Raw genomic sequence first — 17,066 nt, 5'->3', positions numbered from 1 at the left:
TATTTTCATTCAATCCTGCAATTGATCCCTTCCTTCAAAGTTCTTCTCAACATTTTAGATGACTTTTTGGATCCTGCAGCAGAAGTTTTACATTTTTAAATCTCTGCCCTGTCATTTGAATTCAGACATTGTCATTTATCATTTTTCTAAAAGATTATCATTTTGTCCGGCAAGGTAAAAAGTGGAATTAACTGCTTACTTGATTTAGGGTAGCTCAGATTTAATTAGGCATTACTGTACAGGCCAAACAGATCTACAGGAATTAAAAACAGTCAGAAGATAATAATACCCATAATTCATCAAGAGTCTCAAAACTGACCTTACTGTATCTGTTTTCTGGAAGTGTTTTTAAAATTTGACCCATTTTGAAATAGAAATACTGTAGCTTGACTTACCTTTGCATTGATATGAGTATCTATGATCCAGGACTTATCCACACCCAAACATGTATCATCCCAAAAATGTCTTGTCTGTCAAATTCAATATTTTCTTCATTTTCTGAAGTGATCCTTTTCCTTGTGTTTTGTTGATTGGTGGTAACGAAGCAAATGCTTATACTACATGACTTTACATGACTCTAGATTCATCAAACTATTAATTTAGGGGATTAAAAAGTAGGGCTATTGTAGTATACTACTAACATAGACCTTGCAAACATGCCAGCCTATTACTTCCTGATTTCATCACCATTAGCATGATTGGAACCCTTCTTCTTCTTCATTGGTTTTTAAAGGTGATAGGTTTCCAAAAAGTTGCATTACTGCCTACCTCTGGATTTTGAGTATTACTACAGTATTCACAGTATTAAAAGAATAACAGAAAAAAGGAAAACATATAATGTGTAATAATAATAATAATAATAATAATAATAATAATAATAATAAATAATGCTTTCCTTCTCCTCATCCTATATCCAAACAAGTCTCCTGAACCATAGGCTCTAAGAGGGCCTGAAGGCCCCTCTCGACAGCCCCTGCACTTCCTCTCCAGTAATTTTAACACATCCAACAACCTCAAATCTTTCAAAGTAAAATCTTAAAAAGTAGTGATCCTTTAAGAACAACCAATGAACCAAACGTTTTTCGGATGCTTTAATTTCATGTTTAATCATGAAGCATGCAAGGTATGGTGTGAAAGGCCTCTAAATGTAGGGATGAAATGTGAGCAAAAATAGCCTTGAAATAAAAGTCCATTGAGAGCTTTTAACATATGATTCACTTAAAGTATGAGTTGTTCAGGATGGTTGTGACAATTCCCTTTCCAGGCTTTCAGTCTCCTGACCTGTGACCTGGCTGAAAATAAAATAAAAATCAATAAGACCATCTTAATAGGAGAGACATGTTATCTCACTCTATACGGGGCTCACTTAAACAGCTGGTCAGTCTCTACAGTGTAGAACAAACAAGCCTAATCAAAATATCAGACAATTACAAGACAACTCTTTTTAACAAATGAAACTAAATAAAATATGTATGCTTTCGCAGCAAAAATGTTTAATGCCCAGAAGACTGTAAACATGGGGTGAAAATGCTTGTAAGATGCTGAGATGAAAGACAACAATATCTGTAAACCTCATCAAAAGTGTGAACAAAGTTGCTCTCTAATAGAGTTAAACACATACTGGGTATTCATACATACACAATTATAGACAATGATGGTGAAACAAAGAATGACAACTTAATTGATCAGCTGAACACCAGGGAACAGTTAAGTGATCATTGAAGGAGAGCACGTGACTCATGAGAACAGCACTGAGAGGTCGCATGCGGCTCTGTTTAACACCTCTGATGATCTTCTCCTCAAACCTTCTTCAAGCCTCCTCCTCATCAGACTGGAGAGGCACTCACAGAGTGGAGCACTTGGATGATCTTTTTTAGTCTCCTGAGATCACCCTTCTGCACACTGCTCGTCTGGCATACCAATGTTGAAAAAAAAAAAGCATGAGTTTTTGAAGCATAGTCAGTGTTCTCTCCCTGTTCTTCCTTTTGTATAAAACCCACTATCTCCTCCAGGGATGCAGGAAGTAGGGGTGCTCAGGATGTTGCAGCAGCCTCTTAAATCAGCCACATTGAACCATTTTATGATGTATGTGGATGTTATTCTGTAATGTCTGATCATTTATTTTCTGTTTAGGATATTAAGCTGCATCTTCATGAAAATACTTCTTGCGGAGTGATACAATTCGCAGGAGGGCAGAACTTTTTTTTTTCGCTTCGGTTTTTAACACAATCAAAGAAATCAAAGAAGCGTAATCATCCTGTCATACATAGCAACATAGATGTTATCCTACAATTAGGATTTCAATTATCCTACAATTTATCCTTAAATAACTTAAGAACAACTTTCTCCCAGCGATTAAAACAGATTATTCTTAACCTAAACTTTTCTAAAAAGCAAAAAAAATGTATTCACTTCAATAGTATTGTCCCTGAGATTCTGTGTTCAGATGAAGCTCAGCTGCAAGAATCCTTTCACACTCCAACTGGCAGAGTTCCAATCTGCTGGGTTTTTGGCACCAAACTTGTAATATGATGAAATCAAAGGGTGTTTCTCCCCCCAGACTCTGACACTGGCTTTTCTTGGCAACTTGAATAACTCAAACCCAAGGTTTAGTCAGCGATAAAGCTCACAAAAAGGTCTGTTATGTTAAATGCAGAAGCTACCATATTATAGAAATGGTTTCAAAAACACCTAAACAATCTTCTCTTCTACTCAACCTGTCCCACCCGTTAACTGTGTGTCTTTAGATTTCCTTTATGATCCATCATACTGTATACATTCTATACACTTACAGAAATCAAATCTGTGTACTAAAGATCCCTCGTTGAAGCTTTATGAAATACTGACTTCAAACTTGGGCTTGATGATTTCCTACATTTGAAATAACCAAGTGTGCATGCAAAGCAGTGAAGGATTATTTTGGGATTTAGAGAAACTGTTCAATTGGTTACACTCAACATCAGCCAGCAAAGACGCTTAGCTCTGTGTTTGAAATAAGGCAGACAGAACTGCACTGTCCTAGATGTCATTTTTTCAAACATTGCTGACTCACTTTCATCTGGCGTTCTCCCTGCTGAGATAACAATCCAGAAAATGAAGAATTTTAAGTAAAATTGTCTATGGAACATTGGATTATATGCTTGTAAATGCCTGTCTACTTGAATACATCAGCATTTTGTGGACAGATGACAAATGCAAGCGTAGTCAATCTTTGTAGCTTTCCCAGAAAAATAACTTGGTCATCATCTGATTTAATAAAGCAGCAAAATGTGACGTACAGTAAATTATATATGGGGCAGTGTAGCTTTCAGAAATAGCATTACAGAGGAGGAGGAAGGGTGCGTTTATAAGTAAACAGGTCTAAATAACTTATTACTCATCCTTTTTTAACGAAGCCCAGTCACACACAAACACACACGTGCGGACACACACACACACACACATTCACCTTAGCATTGTGAGCTCTACAGTCTCAGTAGTATAGGGGAAGTCTATAGGATATTTATTTCTCTTTCTTACACAGAGACACACACACACACACACACACACACATGCACGCACGCACACACACATATCCAGATACAGTAGGATGCATCTGTGTAGTGCATATTCTATACTTGCATAAAGTAACCTCCCGTTACAGCCTTTATTTCAACCATGTCAAACTTTTTTGTCATTGTGTTTGTCAAATATTGGCCGAATCCCATAGAAATTTGCTTATATTAAAGAATTTGTAAATAATCCAACTGCAATTTAGGTAATGACAAAGGCACTACTTTACAATTAAACCTTTTTCTAGTATTGTTTAAAATGACCAACTCAAGGCTAAAGCTAGCTGAACAAAAACTAAAGAAATTTAAGTTAGTAAGCAGCAACAAGCCAGGTTTAAGCCAATAGCCAAAACTTTAGGCCCTAAAGAAAAAAAGAAAAGAAAAGAATATCTTACTACTTAGCAACTAGCTGCAGTTTAGAAACTGTGCAAAGATGACTGACTCAAGACACCAGGTTATTTCACTTTGTAAGTAAATAGAAACATGCCAGACTGAATCTAATTTAAAAAACCCTGAAGGAAAAAAAAAGTCTTTAACTTGTTTCAGGAAATCAGTGGGGTGTGTTGGTTCTTTACTTTTTCTATTAACTGATTGTGACAAAGTACCACATTATAAAAACAAGCAATTTAATAATAATAATAAAAAAAAACACATCACAAATTTGTGACGAAAACAACCTGTAATTGTCAAATATGATGAGAGTGATAGATGTTGACACCATGGAAGGGTTACAGGCTGAAAACAGCAGGGATTCACTGGTGGCAGATGAGACACGCTGTTGATGATGATTAGCTGTTTTCATTATCTGATGTTTTTTAACCAAGCATAATCAGCTATGTTCTGCCAATTGCTAGAGGGGAGCAAGTTTCCCCTCCAACCAAGCAAAACACCAGGTGATATGGCCAGTGAGTTTTGCCTCTGTGGCTGAAGGTTGGCTAATTAGCGGGTCCCCCCTGCTGTGTTGTTTAGTTGGGAAGGAGAGCATGCCTTTCTTCTGTCAAAGTAGTGTCAGAGTCTATTAGAGCACATGATTCAGGCTCCTGGTGCTTATTTTGTGTCACTCTGTCAAGGATGAATCTATTCCTGGGATTATAGGTGAATAAAGTTAATTAGCTGGTAAGCTGAAAAAACTCAGCATGCTGGCTGAGAATCTGTGATGTGAAACTATTTATTGGAGGATGATCAGATAATCTTTTAATGTCTCATGAACTAAGCAAAACCTGTTTGTAAAGTGTAACTTCAACATTTTTATCAAGGAAGGCATGTCTTCATATTCCTGAGAGATAAAGTTTGACGTCATTTAAATGTTGGATTTGTGGTTTTACAAGATGTATACAATTTGGTGGCTTAAGCTAGCTGTTTACCCTGCCAGCTACTTTTGTGCTAAAGTAAATGACTAGCCTTACACATATGAGGGGTGGCGATCTTATGAATTATCGACTCTTTGTTTAACTTAATACACTAATGCCTGAAAATGTACATCATTTCTTTAACATCACAGAGATTGAAATTTATTCCTTCTTTTTTCAAGACGATATTTTCATTAGCGGGTATGAATTCACATTATACATATTTATGGTGAGAACATGTGTTTGATTTCCAACGTGATGTGTTGTTAAAGATTGAAAGAAGCAAAACAATTAGCTTTAGATCACAGAAATGACATTTCTGCGCAGCTTTCTTTTTTGTAATAAAACTTTCTTGTCTTATATCTATTTTTATCCACTCTCCAAAACACAATGCTCAAACGTGTGTCAATGTTACTGGCTCAAAGAGAAAAGATCAGGAATACACCAAGTTTGAAATGTACTTTTGTCTGTTCTCTTTCAGTGGAGGCTCTTCACCTAGGGACTCTGATGGCTGCACATGGTTACTTCTTCCCAATCTCAGATCACGTTCTCACTCTTAAAGACGACGGCACTTTCTATAGGTTTCAGGTAGGAATAATCAAAGTAATCCTCTGATTCTGTTTAGTGCTGAAGGTTTGTCCAGAACAACCTATTATTTGTTATAAAATCACTTTTTTTTCAGGAAATAAGTCCAATAAAACACAGCAAATGTTAAGGTGTAGTCTGTAATTTTTTTGTTGTCATTATAATGAGAGACATTTTTTTCTCAGTGTTATCATGTCAAGTAATTATGTTGAGCTATATAAGGCTTGAAACTTTAAAGTGTTTTTAAAAAGAATTTTAATGAATGATGATATTATTTGAGGCTTAAATTTGTTGAAAATTTCTTTGCCATTTAAAAACTGTAACAGTAGCGGTCAAAGAAATTGTGTAATCTATTTTGAGTTTTCAGGGCGGAAAGAAGTCGAGAAACCATCAGTACCCTGGTGATCAGAAGTTTTTGTCCTTTGTCTTCTGAGGCTCATGAAAAAAGACACATATTGCTCTGTATGTCGATACTCGGATCGACAGGTCTAGTTATTTGTCAGTGATCTCCCCAAAGTGTGCTTCACACAACTAACCCAAGTGAATCAATACCTGTGTGTGTGTGTTAGTGGCTGGCTTCACACACTTCGCTTTATGTGTAATCACTTTTCATCCTGAAGCCAATCCATACACCGGTGCCCGAGGAGGGTCAAGATTCATGTTGGTGTCTGCTCTCATGCTTGCTGAAAGGAGCTTATGTGCATTTGAATTCATGTCAAGCCCATTACACAACAACATGTTTCATTGTGACAGATGCAATGTGGGGGCAAGGCACCTCGCATAACAGTGCACACTTTAGATTCAGATTTAGATTTGTTTCTGAACAAACTGTTTGCTCCTCTCAGACTCCATACTTCTGGCCATCGAACTGCTGGGAACCAGAAAACACAGACTATGGTGAGACAGTGAATGTGTTACTACTTTGTGCTTTTAAACTATTTACTGTGCGAGCCTAATGATGCAGACTTTGTTTAGCACGTTAAATATTGATTTATTCTGTGGATACATAAAGGCTGCTGATGTTAACAAAAGTTAAAGAGATGAAAGACATGTAATGCATTATCAATTTTTTGCTGATCAATATAAATGCTTTGGATACTTCCCACAGTACTTTGAACTTCCTTTCTTCTACTTCAGGGAAACATAGAAAGGGAGGAAGTAAGACAAGATTTGATACAAAGGGGCTGGAACATAGAACAAAACAGGAAACTAGACTCAGGATCATCCACAGACAAATACAGAGCAACGAGGAAAACACAAGAATACAGATGGCAAAATAAAACTGACGATCAAAACAAAAAAAAACCCAACAAGGACAAACAAACTGAACAAGAGTAAATCATGACACCACCGCAGCAACATCAAAATCAATTTCCACCTAAATCAATGGGACAGTATCACACAAAAAAACCACAATGAAAATACAACCAATTTCTTTTGTCATCTTTTCAAAAAGACGCAGCACAGACAACAGAGAGAAGCTCAAATAAAAATGCAGTGAATGTGGCATCTGTTACTGACAGGGACAACTTGTGGTGACTTGATTGATAATGAATTAGCCAACACTCCAGACACAATCCTTATCAAAGTGATCTGCACATTGAACAAAAATGTTTGATCATATTAGGACTCGTTTCTTTTTTTACTGAAGTTACAATTGGAATGATTAAAGTTGAATATTTTCCCAGACATTTACAGAAGTAGCCAGCACAACTTGTTTTTACAGCAAGAACACTTCACAGTTCTTGAGATGTTTTCTTCTTCCACGGTAGCACCGTTTTAAAAAGCACAATTCGCTTTTTTAGTCTGCTTTTGTAAGTCTTTCTACCTCTACTTGAGGAAAAAGTCTGTAAACTTTCGCCACCTCTTTTGACTGACACAGACTGAAACCAGGGCTGTGTGTGTAAACGGGTCAATTTGATTCTGATGCTGGGATGAGTTTTTCATCGCGTACAGGGAAGATAAACATTTCATAATGCTAAAAACTGTCCGGTTGTGAATAGTCCAAGCCTTGCAAGTCTTTCATTTGCTGGTGTAGAGGAAACAGAGTAATGCTCGCTGTGGGAGTAATCCTGCAGCCGTTAGAGGAAGTTAAAGTATCTCAGATGTAGCAACTGATTCACGTGAATGATGCCCTGTAATGAAAACAGCCTAATGGACTAATGAAGCTTCTACATAATGGTCGCATTACAAAGGGATGAAGGGATGATGATAGTAGAGGAAGGCATCACGCAGACACAACACACACAAACACATATATGCACACACCCACACACACACGCACACACACACTGTAACAGATGATCAGACACCATGCGCAGTCCATGACCTTTGTGATTTGCAGTCCAGTTTAAATGTGCAGTTTAGAGGATTAAATGAGCGAACGCAGGGCCACTTAAGGCTGTTAAAACCATGCTGAGATCCAGTTACCCCTTTATAACCAACCTCTCTCCCTCTCTCTCTCTCTCTCTCTCTCTCTCTCTCTATCCATCTCTGTTTCTCTCTTTTAGCTGTTTACCTCTGCAAAAGAACAATGCAAAATAAAGCACGTCTGGAGCTGGCAGACTACGAAGCGGTAAGTAAAAGAGGTATTTTAGTGTCAGCCCTGCTCTCGTCACAGAGCCGCTCTGTTCCTGCACTGCACTCAGGCTTCATCTGTTGCCTGTTTGTTCTTAGCTGAAGCCGAGAACATTTGTTTTTTTCACAGCCTCATTTGTAACTTTCCTGTCGCGCAAGAAATCAAATGAGTGCCTTCATTTTCTTTTCTGAAGCAGTGATCATTGAAGATGGTATCTATTTTGTGAAGTGAGCACAATCATCTCAAAACCCTTTTTAAACATTGTTTGTGTATTTGCGTTCATTGCAGGAGAGCTTAGCAAGGCTACAGAGAGCTTTTGCCAGGAAATGGGAGTTCATTTTTATGCAAGCAGAAGCACAAGCAAAGTAAGTTACCCAATTCTTGTTATGCATTTGACAGAATGTAAGCCCTATGCACACAGACTTACATACTGTATATTTTACATTACTCAGTTTTCCCGTGATATTCAGTCAGATTTTATTTTTTCTCGAGATCTCAAAGTCTTTATTTTCTGTCTCGAGGACACAATGCTGGTGTTCCCTTGGTAACAAATTAATTTCTTGAGATTTGAGAAAATGGCTCTAAATTGACTTATTATCACAGAACAAAACAGCGTTGCTATCCCATTGTAGCAAGATAAATAAGTCAAGATCTTGGGAGAACAACCAGAATGAACTTGTTATCACAGGAAATGGAGGAAAACAAAATGTATCGTCTCTGCCTCTGGGCTTCCACAAACAGAGAAAAGCTAATTCATATTAAAAAATCTCCTACTCAAGGGTGTCCTGATAAGACAGCAGGACAGTTAGCCTAGCTTCCAACAAACAATGAACAATCATACATACAACCATACTAGGATACATGCGTCATGAAATAAAATGGGATAACAGCAACGGTTTGACTGAATCACAATCATAATCAAAAACATATCGAGCAGAACATCTACATACAGACGTGTCTGCCTCCACGTCATTTTCAATCACCTAACCGTTACAGCAGCCAATGAGAGTAGTTTCTGAAGTTTCAGAACTTGCTATAATTCATTCCAAGTAAAGGGAGCGGCAAAGTGTAACGCCTTTTCCCCAGTTTAGTCTTGATCTTTGGAACAGACAGAGACTTGAGAATTTAAGATCCTCTCCTGACTCACGTTGGTCTGAAAGGGAAAAAAAAGAGTGCTTCCTAATGCTCATCATGATATGTATATAATAACATGTGTTTTACTTGGTTTACATCAACAATTCAACAGACGAACTGCAGGTTTAAACGTGTGATGGAGTACATGGAACATATCAGTGTTGGAACAAGCTACATGCTCTGTAAAAAAAGGAGTTCTGAACTTGTTTATTTCTCTCCCAGAGTTGACAAAAAAAGAGACAAAGTTGAGAGGAAAATTCTCGACAGTCAGGAAAGAGCATTCTGGGACGTGCACAGACCAGTGGTGAGTGAAATTACTGATGTTGTCTTTCTCCAACCCTTTTGTCACTGATATTTTTTGCTGACATTATCGTCAACATCTTAATAGTCCCCGCAAAAGTGAGTAAGATTGAAAACTAAATTCACACAAACCACACACACACACACACAGATTACATACAGCAGATATTGTATATATTTTAAGATGGATCCATACCACACATGTAGGAGGGATGCCTCAAGCTTTGCAACATAGGTAATGTTGTGTATTGCGAATGCAAACACTTCACAGATTAAATATATATGAGCTTTATACATTCATGATTCCTGTGACGTTTTAATGGTGTAAAGAAGTAAACACCTGTTAATCCCTGTTGTGTATCCCTCTACCACACGCATGAAATGCCACATCAATAACTGTCACAACACATCAGCTTCACTGCTGCTCTTTACCTTGTTCATACACACATAGCATTAGCATTTGGTTTACTCCGGAGGTTAAAGGCTCTCCTCTTCTGCAACTCTCTGAAAGCCCCTGCTCCATGCTTAATTGGAAAATAAGTTCAATTTATGCGTCCTTGGAGCAACATAATCAATATTAATTCAAATTTCACAGTGACGCCGTCAAGCTACTTAGCTTTGTTCTCCTGGAAGAGACCCAGATTGGACCACTTGTCCAATCAGCCTGAATTTGCACACTAAGACTCTGATTTCCCGCTGGTTTGCTTGTTTTGCTGAAATTGGCACATTCCATTTTTAATTAACCAGCATCTGACACATTGTCCTGGAGACTTCTCAGAATCACTTCACACCCCTTGAAGGCATATTGGATTTGATTAACTGAAACTTGAAATATCACCTGCACTGATTCTGGCATTGTCCTGGAGGGCAAAGCATAAACCGGTTAAGTCGTGAAAATGTAATTGAAACTGAATTAACTTGTGATTTCTCACAGCCAGGATGTGTGAATACAACAGAAGTCGACATAAAGAAGTCCTCCAGAATGAAAAACCCCCACAAAACCAGAAAGGTGAGAAACTTCGTCAGCACTATTCTCTTAAGGTCAGAGGTGAACTCACTGTAACATACATGGACAGCATCTGCAGTGCTTCTCCTGTTGATTTTTTGTTTTTTGCCTCAGTCTGTTTATGGGCTGCAGAATGATATCCGCACCCATAGCCCAACCCACACCCCGGCACCAGAGGCCAAGCAGCCAACAGAAGAAGAACTACAGGAACAGGTGAGGGCTTTAAAATGTTACTCCACAATTTAAGATAGGATATTTCTTTCCGTGTTTGTGATAAGATTTTCAAAATACAGGTCACACAAATGTATGCAGTAATTGTACATGTAAATGTAAATGATGAGGTTATAAAAATCTGCACATCTAAAACTACACAAAAAGTTATAAGGAATAATGTGAAATGGGAATGGGAATGGGAAACTTATGAAACAACAACATACTACATTTCAAGTCCCTGGGAGTCCATTTTATATTGAATTTTTCTGTAGACTGTTTTTTATGTCTTCTAACTATAAAAAAGATTAGCTCTTAACTATCTGAAGTCAAATGCTTTTTCACATTCTAGTCTACTAGAAGGTCTCAGGGGAAAATGATCTTTAATTTATAGCTCTAAATGTGCCAGTGCATTCTGGAGATTCACAGCATCATTACTGGGATCGGATGTAAACATTAAATGCATCTAAAAGTAGTTTTATGATACAACAAACTGCATGATGTAGGCCATGATACAGGACAATAAGACAGGGGATTTATGAGGAATCCTACTAATAATTCTTACTCGGGTCTTTTCCTGATTTCCTCAGTCTTGGTCATGGCTTGTCTGGATTCAGGTGTTTTTTTACTAGTACAACGCTAAATATGCTAAATGTGTACAGAGTCTAAGTAAACGTAGAATTTAATAAAAAACATAATGCTGTATAATATTATACCTACAATCCAACAGTTCCTTACCAACTGTAGAGGAATGATGCCAGTTGTTGTCTGCCTTTGTTTCAGATCACCTTTTGGCAATTGCAATTAGACCGACATCGACTGAAAATGTCTAAAGTTGCGGAGAGGTGAGCAACGTTCTTCGGGTCTTTATTCATTTTAGTCATCGATCTGTTTATTGAGCCTGTAAACGGCCAAACGTGGTGTGGAATTAAGAGCTCCGCTGACCTTGACGACTGATTTGTCCCATATAATGCCTTCGGTGAGCGTCAGCACTGACGATGCCAGATGCTGGATGGCACACTGAAAGGACATTTGTCACTGAACAGAGACGTGCATTCAGCATCTATCCTTGTGTCTGAAAACATTCTGATACTTGCACTAAAGGAGAGTCCACTTCTCATTTTGTCAATTTAGCTTAATGAAAGAAATATATTGTTAAAAAAACACACATGCAGAAAGGTATGCAGCACATGACTATAACTTATTTATACCTTCTTCTTCTGTTGTTTCTGCGAAAAACAGTTTGCTGGCCTACACAGAGCAGTACGTTGAATACGACCCCTTCCTCACGCCTCCAGACCCGTCCAACCCCTGGATCTCAGATGACACCACACTGTGGGAGCTCGAAGCCAGGTGAGTACATGACTAAAGAAAGAGCAGAACAGATTGAATCACAGGCACAAAGGGATTATGTCGGTATGCTATTCATAGTTTGTACTGTGGAGTGTTTTGTGACACATACATCCTTATGATATACAGTAAAATGTGTTTTTCTACGTTTTCCTCGTTCAGTAAGGAGCCAGGCCAGCAGCGGGTAAAGAGGTGGGCTTTTGGTATCGATGAGGTTCTCAAAGATCCCGTGGGCAGAGAGCAGTTCCTCAAGTTCCTGGAGTCTGAATTCAGCTCAGAGAATCTCAGGTACAGAAGGAAATACTTGTTCTACATATTCCAACACACAAGCACACATGCACACAGAACAAGACTTGTGTATCTTCTGAGAACACTTGAAACCCCTTTCTTTTTATTGGACTACAACACATCATTATAAAGTATACTCAATATGCATGACGAGGACTGGAGGAAACATTTTGACCTGTGTTTCTGAGGACCCCTATCTGTGGAGAACTATCAGATCCTTTTTCTGACTTTAAAGCAGGGTGAAAATACTCTTCTTAGAATCCTGACTTGAACTTTTAAAAACATTAGCAAAGACTGGACTGTGTGTTATATTTGCACAGTAAAACACAAGTATACTAACAAATGCATGAATGCACAAAAGATTCCTACTGCAAAGTGCACACTTCATTGTATAATGGGTAGCTTTTAATATAAGCAGCAACACGGAAGCTTGTTAATATTACCATTATGTCGAGCTGCATCTGCTGGATGCAGCTTTTTTAAAAATATGCACAACTGTAGCTGAGGCTAGAATAATCCAGGTGGGCAGGAATATTATGGTAATCCCTTCATTCATGGTAACAGGTATAGTGCAGCGTATCAGACATGCATGCTAACAACTCAATATGAATCAAGTTTCCTCTGTGCGCGAGCTCTTTTCTGCTCACTCTGATACTGCCGTTTTTTAAGTCTCTGATAAGCAAACAGAAATACCACTGACGTAAAGCAGCAACCGACATGTTAAACATATCAGAGTTTACTAATGCTAACGATTGATATGAGTCTTGTGTCTGTTATCATTATTGTTAGTGCTTATGTGTTTATACAAGCCGCTGGACTCCATCTGCTTTAATTAACATAATCAGTAAGGGCGCTGGTGGCCTAGAGGTTGGTTCAAGCGTCCCATGTACAGAGGCTGTGGTCCTGAAGGCAGGTGGACCAGCTTCTAATCAGATCTGTGGTTCTCTAAGTGACTACATGTTTAAAAAACAAAACTATTTTATCATCACTGTAAGTGTAAAATGTTAATATTACACCTTACTTTCTTGTTACTTCCAATAACATACATACTTTGACGAATATCTCTGGTGGTGTAACCATAAATCTTCTCTTCGCCACTGATTCTTTGCAATATGTTGCCAAGTGCATTTCTCATGATGTTGAGTCTTCATAATTAATATAACAAAGAACACTGTCTAGACATGCTCTTTCAGTAGAGCGTCTTCAGATAACATTTGTGATGAGGCGGTGCTTTGCAAATAAAGATGGATCGCTTTTAAATGGAACCTTTCCGAGCGATGCTGCAGTCATCACATATTGAAACACGTCTCCGAGTAAAGGCAACATTAAAATGTGTCCTGCTGAACATTTCTTAACTTTTATGTTTCTCCTCTGTGATGCAAAGAGGATGGATCAAATATCTTAATCCGATAAATTGAGTGGCGAGAGATGCTTTTAGATTGATTGGTTAAAATGTATTCAAGAGCATTTTCTTTCTTTTACTTTAAACGAAAAAATTTTGTCATGGTTGATTTGACTTCAGAATTAAAACAAACTTTGATGCAATCTTCTGTTTTACATGGTTTATTCTGATCTATGCCATCTAATACTTTGTGGTAAAGAGCTTTTTCATCAATAGGCACTAATCTTTGCCCTGTAGGTTCTGGCTAGCAGTCCAAGAGGTAAAGAAGCGTCCTATCAGAGAAGTTCCAACCCGGGTTCAGGAGATCTGGCAGGAGTTTCTGGCCCCCGGAGCGCCCAGTGCCATCAACGTGGACTCCAAGAGCTACGACAAAACTACCCAGAATGTCAAAGATCCTGGACGCTACGCCTTTGAGGATGCACAGGTACGAAAGCTCATACCACATCCAAGGCCTGTTGGGGATTATGCCCAATATTACACAGCGTCCTCTTCACTTCCTTCAATCTATAACTCACTTTTCTGTTCAGCACACTGTGGTACCTATGCCAAATGATTCTGTTCTTCCTTTCAACATAATTTTCTTCCACAACAGGAACACATCTACAAGTTGATGAAGAGTGATTCTTACAGCCGTTTCATCCGCTCCAGTGCCTACCAGGAGTTATTACAGGCCAAGAAGAAGGTTAGAAAGACATGCTCTAATACATTATAGGAAATGTCTTGGTTCAAAACCTAGGACTTATATTATTCAGAACGCTTTTCAACAGACAATGAAAGGTAGACAATCTTTATAGTTTTAGCCAAACAGGGTGTCTGTTCCTTTAACAAGGATGACACTTACTCCTTATAAAACAAGCTAGTCTGTTGAAACTATGTCATTTAAAAAGATCTTATTTCAGTCTGACATAACTGACCATCTAATTAAGTCGTCTTTTGTGACATTCTGTTAACACAACAATATAAGAACAGAATCAAGGACATGTCTTTTTCGAAAGAGTGCCATGTCTGGCAGGGCTTCATACAGCTGAGTGCATGTGCGGTAGAGTTTCCTTAAGTTCCAAACCATGTCAAACTAAATGGCACCGTCAGCCTGGAAAACCAAGGAGGAGAGAGAAGAGTAAATACAACGTACTCACAGTCTGTGTCAGGTGTGGATGATGGAGTCGCTGTAACAGGACTCCTGTGAGGCTTGTAGCAACTATTTTGACTAGCAGAGACAATAAAGCTGTCATAACCTGATGAATAATTCAGATTTATTCAGGTGTATTTAAGTGATTTAAACCTGCTCGGTCTCACACCTCCTACACTTTGCCATTTCAGTTTTGTCCTTCTATTCAGATTTAAGGATAATAGCACATGGTCTCTTTGGATCAAGTATCATTTAATTGTAGTTTCTGAATTTGTGTATTTCATTTAATGTACATATTTATTGCCACTTAAATCTTCAGCATGGTACAATAAATTCATGTGTGCTTTTGTTCCCTGCAGAAAAGTAAGAACTTGTTCTGAAGGATCTTGTTTCAAGGTAATGTCCAATAATTATGCATATCGCGATTAACATTACATAACTATGTATTTAATAATGTTATCTTGTTTCATCCCACAGTGATAGTACTTATTACTTTATTTATCCTGGTGTGACCTCTTTTGTTAGCATCCTTGCAGGCTCTAAAACACAAGTAGTGCAAGTAACGTTACATTAGCATTGAGCTCAAGCATTAATGTTTACATGCTGATCAAAACGTGGAGTTCCTGCAGCTTTTCCATGACTTTTTGGGGAGGAAAAAAAAAAAAAGGATGTACACATATTTATTCTTTCTGTACCTCCCTTTCTTCTCCATTTGTCTCTTTTCCCAGTGCAGGGGAAACCACAAGCGTCCAAGAGGCTGACCAGTCTTGTGCCATCATGCTAAAATCAATGCCATCTCTCTCTCTGGGACTTAGAGAGGGAGACCATCTCATCTCTACGTCATCATTGTCTGTCCATGCGCTCTCAGCTCAGCAGGCCGACGAGCCGAGCCGGGGCCGCCTGTTCGTCTGTTGTCCACCGGATGTTGCATGTCCATGGAGAGGATGCTCCTTCTTCTCTCTCCTCTTACAGTACCTGATATATTTCCAGTATTCTCCAAATCGAAAAGTCGCTGCTGCTGCTGCTGGACTTGTGAGGACACTGAAACAGACTGGCCAGACGAAAAAATGTCAAATCCTTCTTTCCATCATAACTGCTGGATAGAAGCCCAATCTCTCACTTCCAGCTGAAACAAATGATGTCAGAGAGAGAAAAAAAAAACGAGAGGGGAAAACATAAAATAAAAACATAAAACATCAACTTAAACTGATAAATCTAACCAGTGTCACTGCTTTACTGAGGTCCAAGGTTACAGATACTTTGTCACGCTATGAGAAGTGTTGTGCAGAATGAATATACAATATATATACAAGAATATATTATGATTATTATTATGATTATTTATTGTGCACTTATTTTGCTTTGCATTATTTTATTACACTACAATAAATAGCACATATTGTTTTCATTGCACTTGTAAAGTCACAATTCAGAATGACAAAAATGCCGTCTCCTGTCTTATGTAGAACATGATTCTTTGTTATTCTCTCCTGCATTTATTTTTATACCATATTTAAAGACACTTTTACTTACTTGTACTATTAAAGTTGGCCCTCTATCTGTAACATTTGCTTGGGTTTGGATTTTAATTTGATTTGAACACACACAGATCCGATGTATCATTCAGGATACAGTTTAGTAAACTAACTGGAGATGGTGCAGTGCGGCTGAGAGCAGTGGTCTCCCTGCCCACCCTACTTGGATCCAAAATAAGGGGAGCTGTCAAACAGGAAGCTACATTGAAATGATTTTCTTTGGAAATGGAATTAACGGTATGGCTCACTAAATAGCCTGATATTTTCGAGATTAGCAAAACTTATTTTTAATTGTTTTATCTACAGACCTTTAAATAAACTATCCAGTGAGTGTCTTGTCGCTATTTCAGGTAATAAGTGCAAATGCAGACAGTCTCCCTCTCATACAGCCAGGTGCATACAGATTTTTATTTGTCACACGCTCAGACAGATGCGCAGTGAAATATAAGGACTGTTCCGGAAGGTGGCCCGGAGACCCTACGTTGGAAAGTAATGCCTTTTAGAAATCCTTTCACAGTTCCTGACATTTGTACTTTTCCTTTCGACCACTAGATGGTGTTAAATGATTTCCTTGCAGGAATCTTTCTCTTCAACCACCACTGTGCTCGGCAGACAAATGAAGTTTTGTCATGCAAAAGTGTCATCATGC

At 38.3% G+C, this 17,066-nt stretch overlaps 1 protein-coding gene across 2 annotated transcripts in view; it reads left to right on the top strand.

Moving 5' to 3' along the window:
- The window catches only part of rgs7a (regulator of G protein signaling 7a), a 48,880-nt gene extending 32,355 nt beyond the window's left edge, over positions 1-16,525 (top strand). The window contains exons 5-18 of one of the 2 annotated variants that reach the window (XM_079363107.1): positions 5,382-5,488; positions 6,331-6,382; positions 7,996-8,060; positions 8,352-8,428; positions 9,420-9,501; positions 10,432-10,506; positions 10,618-10,716; positions 11,497-11,558; positions 11,956-12,066; positions 12,226-12,351; positions 13,991-14,177; positions 14,346-14,435; positions 15,242-15,278; positions 15,616-16,525. In XM_079363107.1, the coding sequence (XP_079219233.1) occupies positions 5,382-5,488; positions 6,331-6,382; positions 7,996-8,060; positions 8,352-8,428; positions 9,420-9,501; positions 10,432-10,506; positions 10,618-10,716; positions 11,497-11,558; positions 11,956-12,066; positions 12,226-12,351; positions 13,991-14,177; positions 14,346-14,435; positions 15,242-15,262 (1,154 nt within the window). In that variant the 3' untranslated portion in view covers positions 15,263-15,278; positions 15,616-16,525. Of the gene's footprint in view, positions 1-5,381; positions 5,489-6,330; positions 6,383-7,995; positions 8,061-8,351; positions 8,429-9,419; positions 9,502-10,431; positions 10,507-10,617; positions 10,717-11,496; positions 11,559-11,955; positions 12,067-12,225; positions 12,352-13,990; positions 14,178-14,345; positions 14,436-15,241; positions 15,279-15,610 lie in introns of both variants that reach the window. The other variant, XM_079363106.1, reaches the window with a different exon arrangement.
- The last annotated feature ends 541 nt before the right edge of the window (positions 16,526-17,066 follow it).

The sequence above is a fragment of the Symphodus melops genome (genome assembly GCF_947650265.1).
Source record: "Symphodus melops genome assembly, chromosome: 15".
In the NCBI taxonomy this organism is placed as follows: domain Eukaryota; kingdom Metazoa; phylum Chordata; class Actinopteri; order Labriformes; family Labridae; genus Symphodus; species Symphodus melops.
This window is presented reverse-complemented; position numbering and strand designations above follow the sequence as displayed.